Raw genomic sequence first — 13,440 nt, 5'->3', positions numbered from 1 at the left:
ACTGTCTTGGAAGTGGTCTCGGTTCAGTATTATTTTATTACGCTGCAATGGTGCCCAGTTTTTGTAATCTGCTTCTTCGTTGCGCTTTATGATCGCTGGTGGCGGGCTTTGATACCCAGTGGATGTAATATACCATAAATCCTTTATTGTATAGTGTAGGTTTATTCTAAGTTACTGTGCCGTAATTTCTTTATTGTACAGAGTAGGTTTGTTCTTAATTCCTACTAGTTACTGCTATCATTCGCTATCTGAAAAAATCTGATGTAGTCGACCGGGCCAAAACATTCACCTCTAACGGTCCTGGTTTTTAGCAGGCCACAATTGGGCCGGCCTGCATCTTTCTTAGGCCTGAATGGCCATTGGGGCCTTCACACTTTGCGCCAGGCCCACAACTTACTCCGGCCTATATTCGGCCCAAATTTTAGTTGGGCCTTATGTGGACCCAGCGCTTAGTTTGTCCCATGTAGCGTTGGGCCATTAACAAGCTGAATATTCTGGTGGCCTGTTACGGCCCAGAAGAAACCATGGGCCTTTAGCAGGCCGAAATTCATGTTAGGCCTCAATTTTCACTAGTCGTCGATTGGCCTTCAGCAGGCTGAAAGGTAGACCGGGCCTTTTTTGGCCCAGTTATATGATGGGCCATTACCAGGCCGAAACATATTTCGGGCCTGAGTTGGCCCACTGATATCATGGGCCTTTAAGAGGCCGAAAGCTTAGTACAGGCATCAACGGGCCGAATTATACGACAGGCCTTTAACAGGCCCAAAGTCATGTTGGGCTGAACTGTTGCCACCTTTATCACGGGCCGTTAGTGGGCCGTATGTAGCATTGGACTATATATGGCCCATGGGCAGCACGGGCCATTCCCAGGTCGAAAGACACACTGGGCTGAAATGGGCCCATGTCTACATCGGGCCTCTAACAGGCCGAAAGTAACTAGGACGTAATTGGGCCAAAATATTCGGCGAACAATTAATGGGCCAGATCTGGCTTCGAGCCATAAATGGGCCTTATTAAACAGGTCATTATTGGGCTGGCCCACTAGTACCTGAGTAAGTACTATGGGCCTTTGACTGGGTCGGCCTTTTTAAGCTATATGGGCCTTTGTTGGGTCGTGCGACGTGTCGATGTATCATAGGCGCCTCCTGTCCAATGAATGGATGACATCTATCCCAACGGTGAGCCAACATGTGTTTCCTCCGGCCAATGACAACTTTACACGTGGAAAATCCTTATTGGTCTGGGCTGTTAATGAGTTACTGGATCCAAAACCAGACCCGATAGCTTAACGGCGACCCGTTACGGTGGATGCCACATGTCAGTCACCCTTAACGAAAGCACTTTTATGACCCGCGATTTATCATCATGGAAGTGGACACTTCTGCGAGATAGAAGTTAGCTGGGTTAGTTGTTCCTATGGGAATGGAGTCACATCAACGTCGGAGATCCACAAGTCGCTTCCGTCATCGACCACTAGATACCCTTGTTATATTCAATGGACCTTTGTGGCCTTGTACTCAAGTTCTTATAATTGCTTGGAATTCTGTATCAAGGAAGTGTCCACCAGCTAACAGTAATCCTGGGGTTGGTGATGACACAGGGGTCATTTGTTGGGATTATATGTCCCGGAAAATTGGCCCTAACAGGTATCCTCAAAGTTTTACAAAACTAGAAAACCGGACATTTCATTTTAGTATTTCATCTATTCTTAAGCAATTAGACCTAAAACTCAGGGTCAAATAACATCACAAAATTAGTTGCACCACACTATATATCCACCTCAAACTGATCGTCTTCACTCCCAGAAGCGACGTAGACTATTATCGCCTTCCTCTTCCCTTGTTGTCCTTCTCGGTGCAACTGGATCAGCAGAGCTGCTGGAGGGACGGAGTGCTTAAGATACTTGCATTTAGTGCTCATGAATCGCATGAGGATCACCTCAGCAGAGATGCTACAATAAGCAAGCACACAAGAATAAAAGTTTTTTAAAGGGAAAGGTATAGATCTCTACCTTGTATTAAAAAACGGTGTAAAGGCCAACCATGGTCTGGGCGCACACAAGAATCAACAAACAAAAGCGTGTAGAAACAAAAATGAAATGAAGAGAAAAACGTAACAAAAGAGAGTACATGGGCGTAAACAGATATGTGCCCAAGAAAGATGAGAAGTCTTCTGTGATTCCTTCATTTCCATGTTCGCCCAGAGCTTCAGATCCTCACTAATGCATTTTGAAATCAAATGTGGTGGCATGGCAACACTTTGTTGTTAAACACTCCGTCATTTCTGCATTACTACAGAGTAACTGAACAGGCTATAAAAATAATCGGTCATAGACTGTTGTATACTCTGATGCATGATGTTGGCAAACTGAAGCATGTCTGAAGCTTGCTTGGCCATGGATTGCAGATTTAGGCACCTCCAGATGTGTTCCACTACTTTACAATGAAATGGAATATATTCAATGGACTCGGTGGCGGGGAAAATTTTGCACCATGGGTCGGTAACCCAATTTTTTTTGGTGATATTCTCCTTTGTGCTAAGTCTGCCTTGAAATCCAATTAATTGAAACACTTGGTGCTCTAGAGGAAGGATCAGAAGTCATATGAATTGTCCAGAGGAGGGATCACACCTTAGAATGTGAAAAGACTATAGAAGTAGCGGACATTGGTAGTAGTACCAAAAATCCTGCCTATTCTTGTGTCCATCTCTATACTGGGGCTTAGGGTCTTTAGGGTTACCAACAGCTAAGCCAATTGATGAGCAACCATTGTGGATAGAACCAGTCGTAGCTTAATAGCCATGAGTTATCTGAAAACCGGGATTGAATAGAGCAGCACTTATCCATGGTGAAGGTGAACAAAACTGAAAATATATCCATTAATCTTTGCTCCATGCACCAAGCGTCCGTCCAGAAGGAAATATTTTATCCACTTCCCAGTCTGCACCTTGTAGCGTTCATGACTACACGTATTATTGACTTCAAATTTTGCCACATAGTTGTGTCCAGCCGGTGCCTACCAGGATTGAAAATACTAGCGTATGCGTCCTTGAACCAGTTATAGCAAGTTAGATCACTCCCTTGAAGCAGCATTGTTCCTAATTTGCAAATTAGAGCCCTATTGTGTGCTCTTAGGTCTCCAATACCCAAACCACCAAATTCTTTTGACATAATCGTAATTTGCTAAGAAACCAGGCACCGGCCACCGTTGATTACACTTCAAGGACATACATTTAAATGCACAATCATACACATATACACAAGAGCACAAACCAAGAAGAAGCATGTCAAGAAAGAACAAAACCCACTTGCCTCGTTCCATAATCAGCCTGGATCGAGGTGGAGGAGGCGGAAGGCAAGGCGGAGGAGGTTGGGGATGGATTGGGGTGCGGTGCCAGATAATAGAATGGCTGGAGAAGGAGGTTGTGGTGTGGCACCGATGGAAGGAGAGGGTGTGGCATCTGTGGCAGGAGCGCGGTGCCCATCAGCACGCGCCGTCGACGTCCTCCGCCTACGATCCTATCACCCAGATCGAGGGAGGAGAGATGTGGCTGAGGTTGCCAAGCTGCACGTCGATGGCTATTCGGCAGAGAGATCCAGGGCAAGGGGAGGACGACCGGGGTGCGAGCTGCGTGCTAGAAGAGATAAGATTTTCCCCCACCTACAATCCAGTCCACACCCCCAGCCATCGTAGGGTCCACCCATCGACATGAGCAAGTCAAAATAGACGATCAAATTGACTCCTCAATTGATTCTCAGCACTCGCACCCATAGGGAGCTTAGTGATTTACTAGAAGGGTTGCGTGCGCTTTGTTGTGATGTTGGGTATTATTGGGTTTTCATAATTTGTTTATTCCCTAGATGCATTGGTTTTTTGAGAAGTCAAACGTTTTAAGTTTTACAAAAGTTATAGAGAGATATATCAATATCTATAATATCAAACCAGTATCATTATATTCACCATCAAATGAATTTGGTCAAAGTTAAATAAATTTTTCCTTTAAAAAACTAATGCACGTTGTATTTTGGAATAAATGGAGTATTTGGTTTGGCGAGTTGGGGAGTTGACAGAGTGTGTTTTAGTTTTATTTACAATTATAATGTTGTGTTTTGGTGGGCCTTTCGCAATGTGATTCTTGTGATTCTTAGTTATCTACTAATCAGCCATACTTATGTCAGAAAATTTTCTACGTCAGTGGCTGCATGTACTATATTGGTGCTACAGTATCACATGTTTTTCTTCTTTTTTCTATGTGGCGAAGAGGTACGTGAGATTGATATATTTTTATAGACCGGTTTGTTGCCTATTGATTTGAAAAAATTGTTGATCCAATCAAGATGTGAACCAAATTCAAATTTGAATACCTCAAATGAATGGGAGAGCTTTAAAAGAAGCATATGAATTAAAATAATAGAATGAGAGAGCTCTTTAAGAAATTGTTGACCCGATCAAAATCGAGTAACCCGATTCCAAATTGAAGACCTCAATTGATTGTGAGGCCTCTAAAATGAGGGAGTATAGTGTATTAGTATGGGAGAGCTCTTTAAGAAATTATTGACCATGACAAAATCGAGTGAGCCAATTTCAACTTGAAGACCTCAATTGATTGTGAGGCCTCTAAAACTAAGGAGTGTGGTGTTATAGAGGACTACAAGGGCAGTGCGCGCTTTTGTTGCGCCGCTTATGTTCTTGGGGTTGGACATTTATTTTTTACATGGTAATTTTTTAAGCTGTGAAAATTATTTACGTGCTAGTTGGTTTGGTGGGGGGGCAATGGAGTGTATTCTTTTTATCAAAAATGCTACACCTACGGACAAACTTTATGGAATCATTGTTACGAATGGATGTGTCGATTTATGGTCGGAGATTATGGGAAGAGTGGCCCAACGGTGAAATCAGGGAAGTGGTTTTGTGGGAGACTGTTTGGTATGAGCAATTCGTAACTAATCGTCCATGAGAGTATCATTTTTCTTTTTTATTGTGGTCTGTGAGTGGGTATTTTTGACAGTGTGATTGTGGGGCATCTTTTAGTTAATACAAATTCATGAGAAAGATATCTATGTTGTTGGCCACGTATGCTATGATAGTGCTAAACGTGTCATAGGTGGCACTTCCTTTTGTCAATGGAGGCCCACACCAATCCAGGCACTTACGAAGGGACCCATTCACCAAAGGATCCCACCACGAAGCCTGGGTCAACGACCCAATCAATTATGTATCCAATTCAAATTGAAGACCTCAGTTGAATGAGGGGGGTTTTAAAATTAGGAAGCTTAACAAAGTTAGAGATTTCATTGCCACAACCAAAGATTGATTGAGTCAAAATCAAGGCATTAAAATTGTATACCTCAATCAAATGGGAGAGCTCCAAAATTAGGGTGCATAATGTATTAAAAATTAAATGATAGAGCTCCTGGTGAAATTGTTGACCTGGTCAAAATTGGGTGACCCAATTCCAATTTAGAGACCTCAATTGATTGTGAGGCCTTAGAAACTAGGGAGCATAGTGTATAAGATATTAGATGATACTCGATCCTCTCATTTCTTATTTAATTGGTTGATCGACCTTATGCTTCTTTCTGGTTGTATATTCTATGGGAAAAGATTATAAGCAGCCGGTCGATCACGCGTACACTTCCACCGCATGCGCGGCCGTTAGATATTAGTTTGATCGGCGACACACAACCGTCTAGTAATTCCACCACTGGACGCGTGCCTCGGCCATCTACAGTTTTTCTGCAACATCATCTGTGTTGTAGAGGTCCTCCCGCAACAACACCCATGTTACAGAAAAGTTAAGACAAATATATTCTACAAAATCATCTGTGTTGTAGAAGTCTTTCCGCAACAACACCCATGTTGTAAGAAAGCTAAGACAAAAAAATATGCAAACAACACCCATGATGTAAGAAAGTTAAGACAGGAGAAATTCTACAACATTATCTGTGTTGCAGAAATCCTTTCGCAACGACGCCCATGTTTCAAAAGAGTTCACACAAAAAGAAAATCTGCAACAGAGCCTCTGTTGCAAATATTTCTGCAACAACAGGGCTGTTGCAAAAGGGTTCTGCAACACTCACTCTGTTGCAATGGTGAGGGAAGGGCTGGCTGGATGGCCCCCGATCAAACGGATGCAGAGACGGTCGGTCGATGCATAGCACCACCAATTTAAACCAATAGGGAGGTTGGGCAACTTGGCCTCACCGAGCTCCTTTGATTTTGTCACTTCTGAGCCGCCGGATGCTGGTCAAACAGGTCGTTGGCATGCTCCTTCATGTTGGATCGTCGCTGGCGTCATTGCATTATGTTTCGACAGGGCGGTGAAATTGCTGGGGCGAATGACCTGTGGGCTCATGCTTCATGGTGATAGTCTGGGTTAGCCTTTTCTGGGTGGTCGCACGGCCTCTCCTCACACGTCGCGTGCGCGTCGCATGATTCCCTCGCATGGGACACTGACGGTGCGTTTTTCTATTCCCTCTTGTGTCTCGGTGGGTTGGACAAGAGAGGGAGAGAGGGGTGGACAAACGCGTGCACACCCACCTGTGCCTTCCCATGTACTCCCTCTGTTCCAAATTACTCGTCGTAGAAATGGATGTATCTAGAACTAAAATACATCTAGATACATCCATACCTGGGACAAGTAATTCGGAATGGAGGGAGTATGACCTATGGTTCATGTTGTTTCTTGGTCCTACATGTCAGTTTGTGGGCTTATTTTCATCCGTGTCATTTTGTCTCGTCTGGGTTGCGCAGAGTTGTTGGGCTGACCGATTCATAACGTCATGCCAGGGCAGGCTCCTAGGCCATGTCGCGTCTCTTCCGGTACGTTTCCCTTTCTTCAGCATCATTCGTTACCTTTTATTTTGTCTCTACTTGACACTGAGCATGGGCCCGTGGCGATATATGGCCCCGCTGGTCTATGTGCCAGGCGCTTCGCTGCATCGCATCCCATTGCTGGCTGCTTACTATGGCTGATGCATGGCTTGTCCAAACGGGCGTGCGAGCGCCGCGTGCAGGCCCCTGTTGTGCAAGGAGTGTGCCGAGTCTACGAGTCCACACCCAGCGGTTAGGTCAGTCTCACTCTTGAACATAGCCTTGTTACTGGGTTACCCTCTGTATGACTGTTGGCTCGATTTGCGTTGCGGGGCCACGTGCCCATGTCTCATTGGTGGGTCTTTGTCTTTGTTCGACGTGTTGGGTGTGTCGGTGTGCTGCACGGGGTGGAGAGAGCCCCCTCCTTCCGTCTTCATCTTTCTTTTTTCCCTTGTCTGTCTGCTCGCCTCCTCATCTCCTTGTCACACCCACCTCATCACCAGCGACGGTCGCGCCTGGACGCATCAGCTAGCCGAGGAAAAGCGCGGTGGTGCGACGGTAGGGAGCCCATGTAGCGGCGGTGGTGGAGACAACCCTAGATGGTGCCCCACGAGCCACCCGACCTCCTTGCCTTGCCATGGATCTGCTCCTCCCATTTCCTTTCCGTCGATTTGCTTTTTTTCGCAGTGCCATCGTGGATTGGGTCAATTTGGTTTTCACGCATGGATCTGGTTTGCCCCCATTTCCTTTGCACTAATTTGGGTTTCTCCTTGCTTTCATTTTTGCCTCTCTTTTCTTTTGCAGCTCTGCTAGTTCTTTGTTGCTGCCGCTCTTTTGGTTGACTGCCATGGAACCGTTTGGCTGAGGTGTGTCCATCATCATTGTTTGCTATGTTTTTGATTTACCTGCTCGCTGACTACTACATTTTGCCTCCTTTAGATCTCTGCTTTCTTCATCGTCGTCCATCGGTCCAAGTTGTTCTTTTCTGCTCTGTTGCCTTTCGGTTGCTTCTGAAGCATGCTGCGGATTCGTTGTGCCTCCTTCCAATGTAAGTTCTTTTTGCTTCTACTACCTTTGCATGTGCATGTGTGATATTTTAATTTATAGAGTCCGGAGGAGAAGTGTGAAGTGGATAGAGTTTGTGCTGAGAAGTTCCTGAATAATTCACGCAGTATTAACCATGGCTACATGTTTGTTAGTCATTTGGTTAGGTCAAGCTTATGTATGGATTTTTTTTCCTTAATGAAGGATATGGTAATAGGAAATAGTAAGTGTTGTTCTGGCATATGTACCTGCGCATTTTTCAAGGATAATCGTAGTTCTTTACCAAATCATTCATGGGATTTCATTTTTAGCTTCAAGTATTAAAGGAAAGGGCGAATGTAAAGAAATAGGATTGTGCTTTTACTTGTTGTGGCATGCAATGTAAAGAAATAGGTGATAATATTGTATTTCTTCCTTCCATACTTGGATCTAGGTAGATTATCTATGTTCCATTGGATGAAGCATGAGATTCTATGTTGATATTATTTTTGGCCTACATGACTACACCTCTATAAATTTATGAACTAGCATTGGATATTTAATAAGAGGTCACCATTTGAAGATCTATCATTAATTGCAAATAACAGTTGTTTTGGTTGGATGAAATGAGTTTCTTTTGATGAGGCTCCATTTTATTTTGCATCACATGTTACTAAATGACTTAAGAATTTAGTGAGGCTTTGTTTGGAGTCTGGCCAAACATGATTTATTACTATTGCATAACAATAGATATAAATTTTATTCTTGTGTTCTGCAGCTGGTGTTCTGTACTCCATTTGGTTCATCTAACTCTTCATGAACCGTCTCTATACTCATGCATGTACCTCGATGTAAGCTTCATCGGCTCTCGTTACATTATGCAGCATGATGTACTCCCTACATCCCAAAATAAGTGTTGCAGAGTTAGTAGTACAAAGTTTTACTACGTCCGCGACACTTATTTTGGGACGGAGGGAGTATGTGCTTTCTGTGAGAGTAAGGTACTGATACACTGCTGAATGAGGTTGCCTCCTAGTGTGTATCTGTTATGAGGTAGTAAAAACTCAATTACATCGGAAGGAAAATCATAAAAAGAGTATACATGCACTTGCTCGATCAACAAAGCTTGCACCTAAGAGCAGGTCTGGTTCATGCTTTAGGGAGGTTAAGTTTCAGTCAGCGAGAGAGTAATTGAATTTGACCACCAACATCATATATAATAGAACTATAGAACAAAGTATAGAAACATTAATTTTTAGAATTGTGCTTCCTTTGGTTGATTGATTAATACACCATGATAATGTACATTGCACGACTATATGAGTAAAGAACATGCAAAACAACAACTGATCTCGTCCAAGTATTGCTGGCTAATTGGATTGCTGGGGAACAAACAAATTGAGTATTCTGATGATATATAATTTGGTGTACAAAACTGCCACTGTTGGGACTTCCTAATTTGCGTTCGGGCTTACAAATTCATCAACGATGAATCACCTTGATATTTGTTTTGGAGTTAAATGTTTTACTACCAGATGTATAAATTAATATCAGTGTGATACATATCTTGTTATTTGAGTTGCTCGGTTAAATCTTGTGTAGGTTAATTTTTTTAACAAGTTGTTGAAGAAGGCAGATGGTTCTAGGCTTCTCGTTGCATCCTACACTCCCTGTCCGAGGAATCAATAGACAGGGTTCGCCCACCTTTTGAGATCGGTGAGTTAATAGTCCTATTTTAATCAGATTATGTTGGTGTGCCATCCTTTGAATTTTTTTATTCATTCTAATATTGTTTCTGTTGCTTTTTTCCTCGATGTCCTGTTAAAATTTAAGCTCTAGAGAAACTGAAAGGATCCGTAGAATCAGAAGCATCAAAGAAGTCTAGTTGGGGCGGGGGATAAAGCGTCGGGATATTTGAAAAGAAGGAGAAGCAAGGAAACATGAATCAATAGATCAGTTGGTGTTACAAGAGGTATGTACAGCTAGCTCTTCATACTGCCTTCAGTCTCTTTACTCTTGACTACTATGTTTTTATCCACCTTGTTTATGAGCTGCATTGTAAACTTGTCTTCTCGATTTAGGTAATCTAAGAAGTTGATCTACGAACAGAGGAAGGCTAGTCTTGTTGAAAGGCCCAACGCACTCAACAACTCTGCTGGTGCTGGCATCTATGAAAAGGGATGCTGAATAACCTTGTTGTCTTCTATCCTTCCCATGGGAGGGCTACTGATTGATATAGATTGTTGTGTTTATTTGTAGAATAAAAACTGAAACTCCTGATGTTGGATTTGTATTTGTCATAGGGTTTTCTATCTTGGTCCGCCTTTTTCATTCCATATATATGATGTCTACTACGCAACTTTATTCTTGTAGACTCGTGTTGGGCCTCCAAGCATAGAGTTTTGTAGGACAGTAGCAATTTTCCCTCAAGTGGATGACCTAAGGTTTATCAATCCATGGGAGTTGTAGGATGAAGATGATCTCTCTCAAATGACCCTGCAACCAAATAAAAAAGAATCTCTTGTGTCCCCAACACACCAAATACAATGGTAATTTGTATAGGTGCACTAATTTGTCAAAGAGATGGTGATACAAGTGTAGTAATAATAGTAGATATTGATTTTTGTAATAGGAACAATAAAAAACAGCAAGGTAGCAATTGATAAAATGGAGCACAAACGATATTGCGATGCTTGAAAATGAGGCCTAGGGTCCGTACTTTCGCTAGTGCAATCTATCAATAATGCTAATATAATTGGATCATATAACCATCCCTCAATGTGCGATGAAGAATCACTCTGAAGTTCCTATCTAGCGGAAAACATAAGAAGAAATTTTTTGTAGCTATTCTTTCCGATCGATCTATCCAAAGAGTTCGTACTAAAATAACACCAAGTTATTCTTTGCAATCGATCTATTAAGAGTTCATACTAAAATAACACAAGTTATTCTTTTCGATCGATCTATCCAGAGTTCGTACTAAAATAACACCAAAACAAATTAGATTCATAATACTCAATCCAACACAAAGAACCTCAAAGAGTGCCCCAAGATTTCTTCCGGAGAAACAAGGACGAAAACATGCATCAACCCCTATGCATAGATTACCCCAATGTCACCTCGGAAATCCACGAGTTTAGTGCCAAAACATATATCAAGTGAATCAATATAACACTCCATTGTCACCATGGGTATTCATATGCAAGAAATATATCAAGTGCTCTCAAATCCATAAAAGTATTCAATCCGATAAAACAAAATTTCAAAGGGAAATCTCAATACATCACAACAAGATAGAGAGGGAGAAACACCATATGATCCGACTATATTGACAAAGCCGGCGATACATCAAGATTGTGAAATCTCAAGAACATGAGAGAGAGAGAGATTAAACACATAGCTACTGGTACAAACCCTCAGCCCCAAGGGTGGACTACTCCCTCCTCATCATGGTGGCCGCCGGGATGATGAAGATGGCCACCGGTGATGATTTCCCCCTCCGGTGGAGTGCCGGAATGAGGTCTAGATTGGTTTTTCGTGGCTACAGAGGCTAGTGGCAGAGGAACTTCTGATCTAGGGTTAACCTGAGGGTTTTTGGAATATTTGGGAATTTATAGGGCGAAGAGGGGGTGCGGGGGCCGCCGAGGTGGGCACAACCCACCTGGGCGCGCCTGGGCCCCCAGGCGCGCCCTGGTGGGTTGTGCCCCCCTCGGGGCACCCCCCCTAGGTGTTGCTCTGGCCCAATGGATGTCTTCTGGTCCATAAAAAATCCACAAAAAGTTTCATGGTGTTTGGACTCTGTTTGATATTGATTTCCTGCGATGTAAAAAACAAGCAAAAAACAGCAACTAGCACTGGGCACTGGTTCAATAGGTTAGGCCCAAAAAATGATATAAAGTTGCTATAAAATGATTGTAAACCATCCAAGAATGATAATATAACAGCATGAATACTTCATAAATTATAGATACATTGGAGACGTATCAGCATCCCCAAGCTTAATTCCTACTCGTCCTCGAGTAGGTAAATGATAAAAGAAATAATTTATGAAGTGTGAATGCTAGCAAAGTGCACAAGTTTGATCAATGACAATTTCAATCACTTTTCCTAGCACCATAACAACAATTCTTTCTTATAAAACTTCTCATGTTAAAATAGCAACCAATTCACATGTTAAGGTTCAAACAATGAATTCTCTTGAAACTCAACAACCTGTGTTCTCAATCACGAAGCAATTGTAATTCAACTTATTCAACAGAGTTTAAGTAAGATCTCCAAATACTCAACCATCATATAGTATTCTATGATTGCTAACACTCACCGCATACACATGAGCAAAACGTTTCAACCGGACACATAGAAAGATAGGGGCTTATAATTTCGCCTCCCAACGTATTCACCTCAAGGGTGATGTCAACAATAATAACTCATGCTACCCATATCCAACTGGATATATGTGCCTAGATCTTTCCTCACCACATGATGTTTGCCAAAAGAGAAAAATAAAAAGGAACAAAGAGAAAAACTTTGACTCTTGCATGAAAGTAAATATATAAAAGTAAAAGGTAGGCCCTTCGCAGAGGGAAGCAGAGGTTGCCATGCGCTTATTTGTTTGTATGCTCAACCCCTTAGTGCAAAAGAACGTCATGTTATATTGCCCCTTATGATAGCAACCTTTATTATGCAGTCTGTGGCTTTTATTCTTTGCCATCACAAGTTCGTACAATGCTCAATTTTCTCTTACACTAAATGATCTAACACTTTTAGAAGCAATTTTTATTGCCTTATTGCACCGATGACAACTTACTTGAAGGATCTTGCTCAATCCTTAGGTAGGTATGGTGGACTCTATTGGGGAACGTAGCATGCAATTTCAAAAAAATTCCTACGATCACGCAAGATCTATCTAGGAGATGCATAGCAACGAGAGGGGGAGCGTGTGTCCACGTACCCTCGTAGACCGAAAGAGGAAGCGTTAGCTTAACGCGGTTGACGTAGTCGAACGTCTTCGCGATCCAACCGATCAAGTACCGAACGTACGACACCTCCGAGTTCAACACACGTTCAGCTCGATGACATCCCTCGAACTCTTAATCGAGCAAACTGTCAAGGGAGAGTTTTGTCAGCACGACGGCGTGGTGACGGTGATGGTGATGTGATCCGCGCAGGGCTTCGCCTAAGCACTACGACAATATAACTGGAGGAGTAAACTGTGGAGGGGGGCACCGCACACGGCTAAGAAACAACAGTTGTGTTTTGGGGTGCCCCCTGCCCCCATATATAAAGGAGGAGAGGGAGGAGGCCGGCCAATGGAGCGCCATAGGGGGGGGAACTGACTAGGACTCCTAGTCCAAGTCGGCCCCCCTTCCTTTCTTTTGGAGGAGGAAAGGGGAAGGAGAGGAGAGGGGGAAGGAAAGGGGGGCCGCGTCACCTTCCCCTTGTCCAATTTGGACAGCCCAATGGGGGGGCACGCGCCTCCCCTTGTGGGCTTCACTCTCTCTCCCCTATGGCCCATGTAGGCCCATTACTTCCCCAGGGGGTTCCGGTAACCTCTTCGTACTCCGAAAAATACCCGAACCACTCCGGAAACATTCCAGTGTCCGAA

The 13,440-nt window shown here is 43.1% G+C and overlaps 1 protein-coding gene and 1 long non-coding RNA gene across 2 annotated transcripts; one reads left to right on the top strand and one right to left on the bottom strand.

Annotated features, from left to right (window-relative positions):
* Nucleotides 1-1,466: 1,466 nt before the first annotated feature.
* Nucleotides 1,467-3,676, bottom strand: LOC125551609. The gene is made up of 2 exons (XM_048714875.1): nt 3,311-3,676; nt 1,467-1,951 (listed from the first exon to the last, which is right to left on the bottom strand). The coding sequence occupies exons 1-2, from the start codon at nt 3,481-3,483 to the stop codon at nt 1,768-1,770; spliced, it is 357 nt and encodes a 118-aa protein (XP_048570832.1). The 5' UTR covers nt 3,484-3,676; the 3' UTR covers nt 1,467-1,767.
* A 3,559-nt stretch (nt 3,677-7,235) lies between these two features.
* LOC125553834 lies at nt 7,236-10,245 on the top strand. The gene is made up of 6 exons (XR_007304226.1): nt 7,236-7,678; nt 7,752-7,860; nt 8,614-8,686; nt 9,438-9,551; nt 9,669-9,807; nt 9,917-10,245. It is a non-coding gene; the product is annotated as an uncharacterized LOC125553834 (long non-coding RNA).
* Nucleotides 10,246-13,440: the final 3,195 nt, after the last annotated feature.

Source organism: Triticum urartu, chromosome 4 (assembly GCF_003073215.2).
Source record: "Triticum urartu cultivar G1812 chromosome 4, Tu2.1, whole genome shotgun sequence".
NCBI classification, from domain to species: domain Eukaryota; kingdom Viridiplantae; phylum Streptophyta; class Magnoliopsida; order Poales; family Poaceae; genus Triticum; species Triticum urartu.
Note: the sequence above shows the minus strand (reverse complement) of the source record. Positions and strands in the feature narration are given on the sequence as shown.

Coding starts and splice junctions, on each gene's coding strand:
- LOC125551609 (XM_048714875.1), bottom strand. CDS start 3,483: ATGGGCACCGCGCTCCTGCCACAGATGCCACACCCTCTCCTTCCATCG. Junction 1,952..3,310: donor CAGGCTGATTATGGAACGAG/GCAAGTGGGTTT, acceptor TGCTTATTGTAG/CATCTCTGCTGAGGTGATCC.